Source organism: Vanellus vanellus (genome assembly GCF_965231255.1).
Source record: "Vanellus vanellus genome assembly, chromosome: 1".
NCBI lineage: Eukaryota > Metazoa > Chordata > Aves > Charadriiformes > Charadriidae > Vanellus > Vanellus vanellus.
The window spans coordinates 134,703,194-134,718,229 of record NC_138905.1 but is presented as its reverse complement, the minus strand read 5'-3'; the positions used below and the strand labels follow the sequence as shown (position 1 = coordinate 134,718,229).

Sequence of the window (15,036 nt, the reverse complement as noted above, 5' to 3'; positions counted from 1 at the left end):
TTCAGCTCCTAACCTTAATCATCTGCAGTGTAGACATCTAACTTTGAATTAAGCATTTTTCCCTTTGTAGTCAATGGGGAAAACCCGGGAACTTTTAGGCTGCAGTTTATCTGATCTGTTTTAAAATCACATGAATTGACAGGAGGATGACATCAATTGCATCCAGCATGCCCATTTCACTCCATCAGCTATGAACAATTAGCTTAGATTCAGGTACCTATAATGAATATTTCTTATCTAGCCCAATTAAATCTCTTAAAATTTGAGTGGCTCAAGATGAAAAAGTCATCAGCAGGAAAGCAACATACATTCTTTCTTGGGAATCAAGAAAGAACTATGGATTTTAAGAAAAAAGTATCTCAATTTTAGAGTACTAATAACTTTCTACTTATCTGTGGTAAAACAAACTAAAAGAAGCAGCTTTAAACAGATGGCTTCAATGAATTAAATGTAATAATTTATGTGGTCTGCACAGAAATTACGATATATCTATACACAAAATGCATTGCATTCTACTCTCCTCTTGATAACCATATAGCTTTGTAGTGGTGACCCAACTGTTCCAGATACTCTGTAGCAAGGGATAAAGGAAGGCAGCTACAAGTACAAGTTCTGGCTACCAGATATACATTGGATATATTTACATTTCTATCCTACTATATATTTGTTGGAAGTTTTTGCACATGAGTAATGTCAAAAAATATTTCTGATATATGAAATGTTTGCATTTCTTTTAGGCGTTATAATCAAATTAATTTGAGGTAATAAAACCTTTCAAAGTCTTTATTTCACGTATCTACCCAGAGATATCACCCAGCATGACAAAGGCAAAGTGTTCATGGAAAATTACTAAAATAAGTGGAATACAATTCTTGCTCTTTTAATATTTATAAATAATTTTGTGTTCATATGTAAGTAAAAAAAATCTGACACTAAATCCTGGATATTAAAACCAGAAAAATCATTTGAATACAACTACTTTATATACAACCATGCTCTGAGACACATCTTTAAACATCGTAGCAATAGATTCTCGCAAGGTGTGAAAAGCAGCACAGAAAGACTGCTGAAGTCTTTTTTTCAGAAACAATGTAAATCACCAACAGCATTTTCACAGAGTGACCACTTTGCAAAAAAATCCAAGCAAACAAAAAACTTAGCTGGTTAAAAAAAGACAGTCAAAATTGAAAACTGAATTTAAAAAAAATAAACTCTCCTAAGACAGGCAATTTATAATCAAATTTTATTAATAGACAATTTTCAAATTAAAAGTTTACCTCTTTGGATAAACGTGTAAACAAGTCTCCTCCCCTGAGAAAATCCAAAATAAGATATAGCTTCCCTTCTGTTTGAAAAGCTGAAAAGATCAATTAAAAAAATTAAACATCATCTAATTTTACCAATGATCAGAAGAATAACACATCTAATAATTCACCCTTATTTTCATTATCAAAATGAATTATTCTTCTTTCTCCTTTGTGCAAAAATTATTTAAATGAATTAAGTAACAGTTCCTCCATCATGGATCAAGTAACTGTTATGCCACGTGAAAGCAAAGCAAGTCATCAATGGAATTTCTAAAAAAATAAACTACACTTAGATTAGTCAGCATTTCGTTCCAGACTTTGGAAGTAAAAAGCCTAGATTTGCAAATTAGCAACTAATGCACCTCTGGAAACTCAGCTTAACAAGGAGGTCTCATTTAGTTTGGAAAAGAGCGACAAGTAAAATAGTGAAAGCTACATATATTAAGCCACATCAGAGAGTGCTAGAGATCTGAAGTTTGAACTACAGGAAAACTGGATCCTAAAAGAAAAACATAAACTGAAAAAAAATGAACAACAGAATCTATTCACTGTCTTTTTTGAGTTTACTTTCTGCATGACATGTTAAAAAGACTACTGATTTCTTCCTCAACTCCACATGAATAATTTTTTATGGCTGTCCATACTATTAAAATTAAAAGGCATATTCCCACCAATTTTGATGCAACTGGAGTTAATGCAATTGCATAGGTTTTCTATAGAGTAAATAAAACAAGGATAAGAAATAATTTAAAAAGTGAATGACATATGCAAAAGATAAGAGATTTTGGAAAAGAATGGCTAAACATAAACAGGTATCTGCTTTTTAACAAAGCAAAGGGCTACAAGACTCTCAGTCCTATGAAGATACAACACTGTGCATGAAGTTATCCACGTACTTAGTTTGCATGAGAATTACTACACAGCAAGTCTTTGCATGATCAGGGTTTAGACAGCACACTAATTTTCTATGATTCTTAGGACCACAAAATAAATATTAGGTACTATTTGACAAGCAACTGTTTTTACAATATATAAACATGAATTTTTCTGCAACTCACCATAATGTAACTTGACAATGAATGGGTGGTTAACTTCTACTAGGATATCACGTTCCATTTTTGTCCGAACCCGATCTCGAACTACAAGAGAACACGAGCAAGATTTAAAAAAATAATTAAAAAAGAATTTACATTGTGAATCAGTACTTCTCCAACATTTCCTGATGTACTTCACACTGTATCCCATAGTATTATAATTGTCTGCAGGTAACTACACAGAAGAGACTTGAGAGAGCATTTATTTCAGAGTGCAGAGTTTCCTGATAAATCTCTTCATGCATTTCAATTTGCTTCAGTTTCTGCTATTGACAAAATATTAGGTAAATAAATTTAACAAAAGCACAAAAGAAAACAACCACCCTTCAGTCTGCCCTATACTTAGGTAACCTTTTAAACAGTAGAGCAAAACTGACACAGCTAGGTATAGAAAACATAGCCATTTTCTCTACTGTTGAAAAGCATGGAGAATTAAAGTTGTAGCAAAACAAACTCATAAATAAAATTATACTATCATAAAGATGCTTATATTGGTTTAATTCATTCAAATAACTTGCAACATTAAGATATTAAGTACCTTCACAATTTGGAAGGGATTTTTTTTTAAATTTCCTTTCTTTGCTATGAACTTAAAAAGAATATCCACTCAATGTAGTATGTACTTCAAACAATCTTTCCAATTTTAAAAAGGTTTAATGAGAGTAAACATGTGCATGGAGGAGTACATCAGAAGCAGTTACTGCTCAAGTTGCCTGTGCTGTCCCACTGTGGTGGCTCAGAATGGAACATGCATCTGCTCCTATGTAGGTTAAACTAACTGAGGACCACGTGCAGATGCCCCGCATACGGGGCTGGCAATCCATGCAGATGGGGAGGGCGGTCAGCTGAGCGCAGCACCTGCTTCAGCTGTTCTGGGCAACTCCCCTGCCACTCCAGTCAGTGCCTGGTTCCCATCCGAAGCTCCAAATCCGCCACGACACAGACAAAATTCAGAACTCTTGCAGGTGACAGCTAGCAAAGTTTGCTACAGCGGTTTCAGATGTTGCGTTTCTCTTTCCCTTATTCTACATTTAGTTCCTGCCCCTTTCCCAAATCTTACAACTTCTTGAAGGAAACGCACAAGAGCAATGAAGCGCAGTCCAAAGTTGAAGCTGCTGGCATTCCTTGTACAGTTAACAAGCCAGAGTTCTCAGTTATTAAAGCATGACAAGGCAGGGAAAAAAATAATCAAGAAGCAAAAGGGTCTTTTAGAAGTTTAGCTATCTTTTCCCAGAAACGGGCACTTACAATAATACAGGTAATCATGGAAGAAAGTTATATAGACACATTTTCATGAATAAATAAAGCTATCAAGTTTCCATCTCCCTGCAGAATGGACTCCTAAAAATGGTGAGCACTTATTTCATGTGCTTCCAAACACAACGTAAACATCACATTTGAATTTTGACCTTTACGTCTAAAGCCATGAAAATGTCACAAGATAATTATGCGATTACACTGTTCCAAGGGTTCATGTGAATTACAAAATTGAAATTCAGAATATTCTTTTTTTAGGCAGATTCAGCTGAGAAAAAAAATTCAAGACTTTTAAGTGCCTATAGCTATGCAACAGTTACATGGAAAAAAACATATTTCTGAAAAGCTAGAGAAAGTCCAGATCTACAAAATCTCAACCAAAAAACGTATAAGGAACTGAGCTCATTTCAGACATTAGTATTAGCCATTTAAAATCTGACTTTTGTGGTCTATATTTTCCATATATGTACTGCTGGAAGTACTGAGTTTTCTTAATACATTTGATAGCAGACTCTCTAGCAATGATTTGGCCCTGTTTCTCTCTCTCCCCATCACACAGGGGCACTGAAAGATGATACCTACTATCAGAGTGTATTAATAAACTAGTCTCTGCACTAAACAAAGTTGTATGTGTATATTCTTGGATTTGCTCTAAACATTGAAAGGTTGGAATCTGTAGTTACATCAACGTCTTATGGCTAATACAGTTTCATTCCTGTGAAAATATTCTCTCTAAATTTGATTTGTGAATCATGCACACCGTTTTCAATTAAGAAGTGGTCTTAAAGGGTATTTTCACCTTTAATTTTAGAACACAAACATAGCTTTATGAAATAGATTTGAAAGACCTAAAGAACCTTAGGCAAATCAAGTAATACAGTGTATTTAAAATTATAATATTGGATCTCAAAAAATATTGCAATTATGAAAAAAAAGAATTAATTTCAGTTAATTTCATAGTAAGATTTCAACAGTAACCTTTATTTGCTTGCTACTCCACTCTTCCTAAAACATGAATCACAACCAAAAGATGCTCAAAAGCATCTGAAAACTCAGATACAAAGTGCTGAAAAGTGCGGCATCCTCCTGCTAGTGTCACCTTTCTCTTCAAGCCTCTTACATCCTTGAATTCTTAGCGCCCACAAGTCTCTTTTTCCAACAAAAAGTCATGCTTCCAATTTCAGTATTTATCAGTCTCTGCCATCTGTAGGCAAAACTAGATCCACAGCTTGGACTGCAATTTTTACACATAAGGTTAAGCCACAATCAAAAGGTGATGGAAAGAAGCCCTGAAACGCCTTAAAAAAGCAACTGCTGAATGACCTTTGACTCCAGTTCTGAGCTATTAACAGGCTGGAGAATGAAAGGCTATTGAGGATATCACAGTACCTTAAATGAGTGGAAATAAATTTCAGAAAAATAGGAAGTAAATAATGAGAATAACACGTGCCACAAAACAGAGGAATCACAATATAGGAAACCGTTCAAAAACACTTACACCCTCTGTAATAGTTTTAAGTGAAATATAATGAGATTTGTGAGATAGATATTCAGCACTAGATCTTAAGCAGAAAAAAAAAAAAAAAAATCAGGTTCAACACTTTAGCGGAAGTTCACAATTCAATGCCTTTTTGTTCCCTCCACCATTCTATGCATATTTTCAGATGAAACTGTATGTTAAAACTGCAAATCAATATAATAATCAATAACACAGGTAAAGTACTACAATTTGTTGTAACTATCCCAAAACTATCATTCTAATTTCAGTGCAGTCATGAGTTAGAAGAACTACAAATAGACAGAAGTATTAAACAACTGCATAAAACAACAAATACACACTCTGGTTAAGGTATTAGTGTGAAAAATCAATTTCATTTTAATCTACAGTAAAAAAATGCATTATTTCTTTTTTCTTATGTAATTCTACAAGGAAGAATTGAGATTGTTCAGGTTTGAACTTATTTTGTTATTGATACCATTCAAGACCAAAACCACCCAAGAAACAAAACATTTTAAAACTCATTTTTGCTCAAGTAACTTAGATGGTTAACTTAAGATTTTATCGAATATATCCTACATCTAGAACAAGTATCAAAAGTTTTGGGAAAAGGTACTGCATATTTGTGGTTTAAAGAAAGACTTAAACTCCCGTGCTTAGAACTTTTAGTATAAAACAGCTGATATAATGCACTTTAAAGTATCATGACCTAAATATAAACCGAGCAAAAGGCATTAACTGTATCCTTGGTGATACACAGCAAATGAAAAAAGGAAGGATATTAAGTTTCAAATAACAGCTCAGGAGCAAGTCAGGTGGCAGATATAACAAAACTGCTCTATTAAACCACCATCACCTAATAAACTTAGCATGGTAAGGAACCCATTTTCCCCTATAACTAACAATATAGTACTGTCGTTTACTTAATCCTTCTGGGTTTACAATACAAGGCAGTGTATTCTGCTATTTGTTGTTTGATAGAAGAAAGTTCTAAAATACAATCTGTAGAACAGCATGCAAGTAAAGATTAAGTTTTGGTATAATGTCCCAAATTTCTCTTATTTTCCTTTTTCTCTCTAAACAACGCTTACCTTTCAAGGTGGCCTTTTTCAATACCTTCATTGCATAAAGCTGTCTAGCATCCGACCCTGAGATTTTTTTGACAAGAAAGACCTGCATTGAAAATTAAAAAGAATTCTTAAAAGAAAATAAAGGCAAGTCAGATCAATATACTTTGCTATGAAATTCAAGTAGTCAGTATTATTTCAACCTTATTATTCCTCCCAATACTATTATCAGCTTCTTTGACAGTTTTAGATTCTGCAAAGCCAAACAAAAATTTCCTTGCAGCTTTTCCTACTGTTCCCTCATTTCATATTCTAAAGGTTCATTCAAGACAAACAGTCTGCCAAATTAATTTTGGTTTAACTTAATTGATTTCAGCGAATAAAAGAAAGGATGAATTTGGATTCTCTCAGGAGTTGAGACAAATTTGAAACACAAAATTCAGCTTTTTAATATTAATATCTAAATTGCTTTGTCTTATTCATAAGATGGCATAGTAAAAGTGCTAGTAAAATCATTGTCAGATATGAAAATTGATGCACGTAGAAAAGCTGATCCAGAAAACTATATGAATCAACGCATAACAATTTTTTTTAAAAGTAACCTATACAATTACAAGAAGCAACCTCTTGTGTCACATAACCATACTTCTTTGTGACAGGCTTTGGTTGAGTTTTGCATGTACCAATAAAGTACAACCAGCCTCAATTAAAGTGTGTTTCATTTCCTTCTTTAGTGTAATAGGATTTCTTAAGTGGGATTTTCTTTTTTAATATCCTTAATACAAAATAAATTCCAGTGGAGCCAAATTTTAGATTTAGAAATGAAGAAGAAAAAAAATAGACCAGCCACAGGTTTTCTGGTTATTTATGAAAAAGCGTAGACATGTTGTAGTATATGAGAAAGTTAAGCATGTTATATGAAATTAGGTTTTGTATCCAATTCTCACTTGCGTTAACATCCTTTCGCCTTATCCACGCATTATCAGAACATCACCAAGAGACATTGTAAAGCATACAGATTAGTCTTTTTAAACTGAATGAGGAGTGACACCTTCCCAAATTATTAGAAAAAGGGGATTAATGGTTTTGTACTAATAATCTTTTTTGCATAAAGACTAAAACACTTGAGGGCAAGATTGGCATTTTTGCAATACTGTGAGTCACCTAGACATTTAATTATTTTTGCATTTTCAAAACTTGCCTCCTCCTAGCAGTTGTAGCATTGAATTTAGTAGTATCAATAAAATAAAGACTGTTGAAATGATAATTTATTAGCATACATTTCCTTGCCCCTGAACGATTTAGTTCTGATTTGAAGATTTCCAAATAAAAACTTGGTTATGATTCTGGATGAAATCAAACAACACAGAGAAACCACCTTTGGAATCAGGTTTCTCTGTGAATTCTTACTATTTTGAGTACAAAATTTTAGTTTCTAAACATCTAGATTTCCAAGCTTAACTGGAACTGCTACTCCAATAATGTGACTTCCTACCACCATGAGAGAATTGAACCGATTATTCTCATTTTCTGCCATATCCAAGAGCTTAACATCACATTCAGAATTGCAACTAAGGCTGAAAACGGATGTAAAGGCTCTGTTGTCTTACATTGTGTACTCCGTTCTGTTTCAATGACCTGTCTTGCCACCTGAAGTTAATGCTTTGCTTCCAAGTTAGATTTGGACAACTAAAAGTACGAATTGTGTACACCTACTGAGATCTCAGTGTGGACAGTACTCAGTAAATACCATAACCATTGAGTCTTTAACAGAGCTTCAAATAAATATCAGTGTGTGTTGTGCCTAAACCAACTTATGACAGATAATGTCTAGCTTAAACACAACTAGGATACACCATGTTTAATTCAGTAGCCATTATTGCCTAAAATTTGTTCTTTACAATTACCATCTGCTACAATAGTAAACTCTGCCTGTAGCCTCTGTACTGGTGATAACCTACCATTGGCATTCCATTTTAACAGTGAATACCCAATTATTTCATATCAATCCAATTTTTCTATGGATCTTTGAGATCTACATATCACACAAACTAGAAAAAAATTTTACTGCTTTAAAAAGATATGACACAATTACAGTGCCTAGTTAGCACTAATTTAGAAAGCAGTTTTCTCTTGCAACATTGCCTTAATGCAAGATCATGGCTGTTCTAAATATTTCACTCCTAATACTATTCAATGCCACCCTGAATAATTTGCTCCACAAGAGTTCAGTTACCAACCTTTCCAAAGGATCCTTGTCCTAGTACTTTCAGAAGTTCAAACTGTGAAGGGTCTGCTTTCTCATGTCCTTCCTTTACATGGTGAGTTATTGCAATTTCTTTGATATTTCCTTCTTCCTGACAGAGGAAAACAGTGGAATAAGTTTATGTTAATGGTGCATCTTCTCAACATATTTATAAATTCACAATATGTTGAAAAATACCAGTGCCACAGAATCCAACGAACTACACGCTCCCAAATGCGGATAAAAAACACTGAGCAACACTATTTGCACAATTATGACACAAAAATAGATTATACCTGTTACAAAAGGCAGTATTAGTTCAGTAACTATGTGGCTTAAACTTTTAGGGATGCATCAGAATCCAGACAGTAACAGAGCTGATGACAAGTCAGCAATTCCCAACTTTTGTGCTTAGGCCCATATTTTTGGTTCATAATTTCCATTCCAGATTCACAACTTATTAATGGAAATCAATCTTCTTAAGAATTTAGTCCTCTTGAAGCACACCTAGAGTGCATCAAACAGACCACATCTCTTCAGAAAGCCTTCCTTTTTAACACTCTAATGAGGACCACTATGCTGCAGTGATGTTAATGCTCGCCTTTATAATACAGTGTACGACTGCAGACATTTCCCCGCAAAGCAGCACAACCTCCACCCCCACTTCAGCAGCAATGAACTCTCCACCTGCCACTGAGAAAATTCTGGTGATGAAAAGAAACTCATTGCCTCTCTTCTTAAGGAGAGTCTATTCTATAAAAGCTGCCAGTCTTCAGCATTCCCTCTTCAGTGAGAAACTAGTCACCAGAAATCTCTAAAGAGCACTGGATCTTCTAGTCTTTTTTGTGGTCTGCACTCAATTCAGTGTTTTCTGCACAGAATTTTAAAATCCCCTTAAAAACAACACTCCTTCGCACACAAGGAAAGAATTTCAGAACTTATCAGCAACTGTTCAAAAGTAAAAAATTGCATTCTTATCAATGTAATCTGAAGAACTATCTAGGCATTACGTGCAATCCAACCTAAGCAGCACTGACTGTAAGTTAGCTTATATAACACAAATATACTAACTACAATTTCAACTTTTTGTGCTTTCTTTTCCTATTCCTTCTATGGGCTACAGTGAATAAAATAAGTCTGAAAAAACTTTTCCTCTGTTTAATGAGCAAGTCTCAGATCTATTTCACAGAATTGCAGAGTGGTTGAGGTTGGAAGGGACCTCTGGAGGTCATCTGGTCCAACTCCCCCGTTCAAGCAGGACCACCTACCTACAGCCAGTTGCCCAGGCAGCTTTTGAACATCTCCAAGGATGGAGACTCCACAACCTCCCTGGGCAACCTGTGAAAACGGTTCAGAGGGAACCTCATGTGTTTCAGTTTGTGCCCACTGCCTGTCCCATCACTGGGCACTGCTGAAAAGAGCCTGGCTCTGTCCTCTTTGCAACCTCCCTTCAGGCCGCTCAAACATGATTTCACCTTTGTGAATCCACGCTGACTAACCCCAGTTACTATTTTGTCCTTCGTGTACATGGAAATGGTTTCCAGGACTAGTTGTTCCATCACCTTGCCAGGGATCAAGGTGTGGCCAACCATCCTGTATTTCCCTAGGTTTTCATTCTTGTTCTTTTTGAAGACAGGAATGACATTTGCTTTCCTTCAGTCCTCAAGCACCTATCCCAGTCACCATGATCATTGGAAGATAATCAAGAGCGGGCTCGCAAAGACATCTGCCAGGTTCCTCAGCACTCATGTGTGCATCCTATCAGGGCCCACAGACTTCTGTACATCCAGTTTGCTTAAGTATTCCCTGACCTGACCCTTTTCCACCAAGGGTATGTCTTCCTTGCTCCAGACTTCACCCTTATCTATATTCACCAAAATGTACACTAATGAGTTCTAGTGATGGGGGAGTAGAGGCAGTGTTGTAAAGCTGTGCTTCTGCACAACTAATTTATATATTTTTTCAAATATTCAGCAAAATTCATGTATATGTATTATTGCTGAAAGTATCCTTTTGTACTTGGTCATTTCAGTGCCATCTATACACGCACAGCAACTGACCATACACATCTCTGTGCTCAAACGCATGCTTCTCCTAGATCAATGTTTCTCTTTCAAAAGATTCTTTTTTCAAAAGATTCCAACCAAAGTTGGAAACAAACTGCACGCAACAAATCCTGAACATGTGTGTGTGAAAGAGTGTGTACATATATAAAAAAATCCAATGTACACTTTGGAGTATAGAACATAGAACATCGCGGTAACTTTTAAAATCAGAAGTAAAAAAAAAGACATTTTAATGTAAAGAACTTGGATTTGTCTTGGTTGTTCCAAAGTTAAGATGAACAATAAGGATAGGTGCCAGTTTGCATTGTAAGACAGACAAAATTTTGCATGCCTATGCATGTATGCATGCTCTGTACTACTCCTAATAAATCTAAACTCCTTTCCCTTTTAAGAAAAAACGCTACCCTTGTTGACTCAAGGCTGGATTTTTAGAATTTCAAAGAAATATTGATTCCTTCTACTTGTCAAAGGAATTATTTGCAGGTGGACATTTGTATTTTCACCTTTTAAATTATTATATTATCAGTTGGATTACATACTGCTTAAACCATCCACTGCAATCTTAGAGAATCCCAGGGGAAGAATAGCACAGTAGAACAGATTGCTGAGTACATATTACTTTGGATGCTTTGATCCATTTCTGCTTAACTGTTTTATCTATTAGCTCCCTGGCAATCTTGGGAAAGTAAAAAAAAAAAAAAAAAAAAAGCCAAAAAACAAAAATGTGTGAAACGCAACTTCCCCAAATCCTTCTGTTATCTACCCAGATTCAGGAGATTCAGGGACACAAAGCGCTTAGGTGGACACATTGCTTTAAACACATCACAAAATGTAACAAAAACAAGAAATGAAAAGACATTAACTTGTTCTCTATACAGAAACAAAAACTATTTTTTAATGCAACACAACTATTATGCAACCAACTTCCCAGTGGTTATTTTGGGCACCCTCTAAAAAAAACCCAAACCATCACTTCACATTCCTGATACTAAGAGAATATTCCCAGTCTTCACAGTTTCTCAGGGTTCAGATGCTCTTCAGTACTTATAAGGCAGACCTATTACAACTATTCATTAAATGAAATGGAACTCAGATAATATCCTACTTTAGTAGATTGTCCACAACATGTGTTTGGGAGCAAGATTTATGATGAATAGTTACCCACAAATTTGCAGTTTCGTTTTCTGACATAATTGCTGAACCTGTTATTTTAACTAAACAGTATTTTGCAAATGCAGTTAAAAATACAAAAGCCAAGCCTTTTACAGTGATGTGAGTTATATACAGAAGTAATCAACCCTCACTGTACCCACTATCAGCCTGAATTAAAATACAAGTCTTTCACACTGTAAAGAGAGACCTCTTTCTCAGCCAACTGCACTAATTACATTAGTTGATACATGCCATCTTACAGTAAGCTGGAAGAGAAGCCAGCCTGTCAGTCTGGTACTGAATTTGTCTCTGATCATTCATCACTCAAATCATCATGATTTTTCTCTGATCATTCCCTCATATCTGGAAAAAAAAAAAGTTTGTCCCATGTGATTAATTCGAATTAAATGAGATGATGTATAGGGTGCTGAAAGACTCAGGTCCTCCTCTCCTTTCTTTCATTCCCTGACAACTTTCACATCACTACAAACACTCACTCACCAGTGATCTGGCTGTTGCAATGGTGGGATCTTCTTTCCAGTTATAACTACACCCTACTGCCTATATTTTATTTCTCTTATTTATAAGCTTGGAAAGCTCACTTTTCTCAAGCCTTATATTGCAGCAACGTCCAAAAGTCCCAAGACATACATTTCTTTTTCTAGCCACACAGCTCTCTCTTATTCACACTAGAAAGTAAAACTGCCACAAAAAGCCACATTACAAAAAATAACAAACTGTGTTAGTCAACTTAAAGTGGTTGCTACTGGCTTCTGTTATAGGGAAACTAAACACAGAATACAAGGAAACAAACAGAAGGTAACATTACTCTAAGTTTCCTTAATATTTCCTTAACAGTGTAACAGTGTTAAATCAACACTGGCCTAGAAGGGAAGTAAGTGACAAACAAGTTTGGGTATGAATTTAAAACACCACTATTTCAGAATAACTTCCTGTATTGGTATAGTTTGCAAGTCAGAACTACTCTGGTCAGTATTTCAGTATAAGTAAGCTCTTAGTAATGTATCTCACAATATATGTCTATGAACAGGAATGCATACATATAGGAAAGAACACTGAATAGACTATATTCCACAGGCAAATCAAATCTGAAAGACAAAAGCTAAAAAGCAAACAAAAAAGAAAAGCAAAAAAAAAAAAGAGGGATTCAGAAGCATCAAGGGTGACTTGTTTTTCTTTTTAGGAATCAGCTGCAAATTAGAATAGGAAACAGGCTTGTCAGGAAAGAAAAGAAAAAAAAAAAAAAAAAAAAGAGATACACACCTTCTAGGCAAACACTGAAAAACTACTTAACCATTATTAGGCTATAAAAAAAAATAGCCTAATCATGTTGCTGGAAAAAATCCCTATTTTAGGTACTTAATGAACACTAAATACTCACTTTTGTTCTATTAATTTAATTAATGTGAATTTCTTTTATGTTCACCTTTTAATTCAAGCTTAAATTAATTCTGCTGTAACATAAAATACTTGTATTTGTTTCTGAGATCTTATTACAGGAACAACTATTAGATAATGTATTAAAAGTGGTCCTCAAACCCTAAAGGAAGTAGAAGCAGAAGAGCCTTACTAGGTATTTCTCATTAGTAATGAAAAAGCCCAGAAAAGCAAGCGAAAAACATGAGTTTATCTATACATGGAATCTTCTGTTATTTATCTTTTAGATTTCTGAATTCTCAGTAGGAGATCTAAAAACAGTTCTGTGTGTAAAGAAGTGGCCCATGCAGAGCTGGATGGCATAACACACTGCTTGCTTTACACAGATGAGCTTATCTGCAGACCTTTTTCTGAGCAGTAGGTTTGAGGGACAACTGAAAAGCTGGTCTAGTGCTAGTAAACTGGGCTCTGAACTGCTAGGAGAGCTGCCAGTATCATCCACAATACCGTTCCTATTGTTCTCACAGGCTTGTAATTTCCACTTCTTTTATTACTCTTAATAATTCCAATCTTTTTACAGATTGATTTTATTTTCTAATCATGAGTACCGCAGCAAAAAGAGTACACAGCCCTTTTACCTCTAACTTCCAATTCCTGAAGACAATGTGACAGTGGTATGAAAGGGAAAACAAGTAAAAGAGGTCCGTGAAAGAATTCTGGAGTCTGAGCTTAAACCACCTGTAGACACTTTGAGAGGGTTAGGAGACACGTACATACAACAACTAAGTATTGTGAGCGCCATACGAGATATATTCTTATGAAACAACCTAAATCTGATAAATTTAGAAAATACAATAAACACTTATTAGAATTTAAATAGCACCTCAAAAAACAGAAATATTCTTAGTCCACAAATTTTATATAAAAGGGACAGAGAAACAACCAACTAAAGATTAAAATAATTAAAAATAAAAATCTTAAATGTATGCTCTGTCACAGACAAAATAATCCACAAGGTAAAAGCTCTGAATCATCTAAATAGATGGCACAGGATCAGATTTATGCTTGTTCTGGTATCAGGAAGAGGAAGGCTATACAGAATAAGGAACATTAGCACATCCAAACATAGGGGTTCTGCTGCACCTAAAATTCTCAGTTTCAGGTTCTTGAATAAACGCATAAGCACAGAGTGAACATGCAAAATGACAAGTGCTTGACAAAGAAATTCCAAAACACTGGGACAGAAACAGGAAATTCAGCGAGAAAGTTACCTTACTCTCAAAGATGTGTAAGAATTAGATGTGAATTGACTTAAACAGAACATCAAAGAATAAGCTGGTATGTCACATCTGGAATGCTTACTTAGGAAAGGTATCCCCAGAAGACAGATTCTTCCTTTTCTGGGTACTCAAGATTACGTGAAATACGAGTAGAAATATTTTAAACACTTAACTCTTTATGATAGCTTATTATAGGTAACAATTATTAAAAGAACAATTAGTTCATCAGCTTCACAATTAGTGACAAAGATCTGAGTATACGGTCTTCAATATATGAGCGTGTAAGTTAGAATTATGGTATGTATAAATTACACTATAGGGAAGAAGCAGCAGCTATCTGAAAAACAAAGTTTTACAGCAATAATAATAATGGAATAGTATATTTAAATTATTCCTACCCGTAGGTGACATTTGACAGGTTTAAAGCTGTGAAATGACATAAAATTGGAAAGGTAAGAGAAAAATTACAGGGAAAACATTTACAGCCTAAGACATCTAAAGCGTTCAGGTCAAATAGAACATGACTCAAAGTAAACCAGACCCATCCCAAACAGCAAGACTAACTGCATTATCTCTGCTGTCAGCTTCAGTGAAATTAAACTGAAATCCAATGAAGTACAGAAAGCTGACGAAAAACAAGATACCCAAAAGTAAGATCTCTAACAAAAATAC

The 15,036-nt window shown here is 34.9% G+C and overlaps 1 protein-coding gene across 1 annotated transcript in view; it reads right to left on the bottom strand.

Moving 5' to 3' along the window:
- RPS6KA3 (ribosomal protein S6 kinase A3) overlaps nt 1-15,036 on the bottom strand; it is a 78,901-nt gene that overhangs the window by 33,194 nt on the left and 30,671 nt on the right. Inside the window, exons 3-6 of the mRNA XM_082484999.1 lie at nt 8,464-8,580; nt 6,248-6,329; nt 2,366-2,446; nt 1,278-1,357 (exon numbers count right to left, since the gene is read on the bottom strand). Coding sequence (XP_082341125.1) covers nt 1,278-1,357; nt 2,366-2,446; nt 6,248-6,329; nt 8,464-8,580 — 360 coding nt within the window. The remainder of the gene's footprint in view (nt 1-1,277; nt 1,358-2,365; nt 2,447-6,247; nt 6,330-8,463; nt 8,581-15,036) is intronic.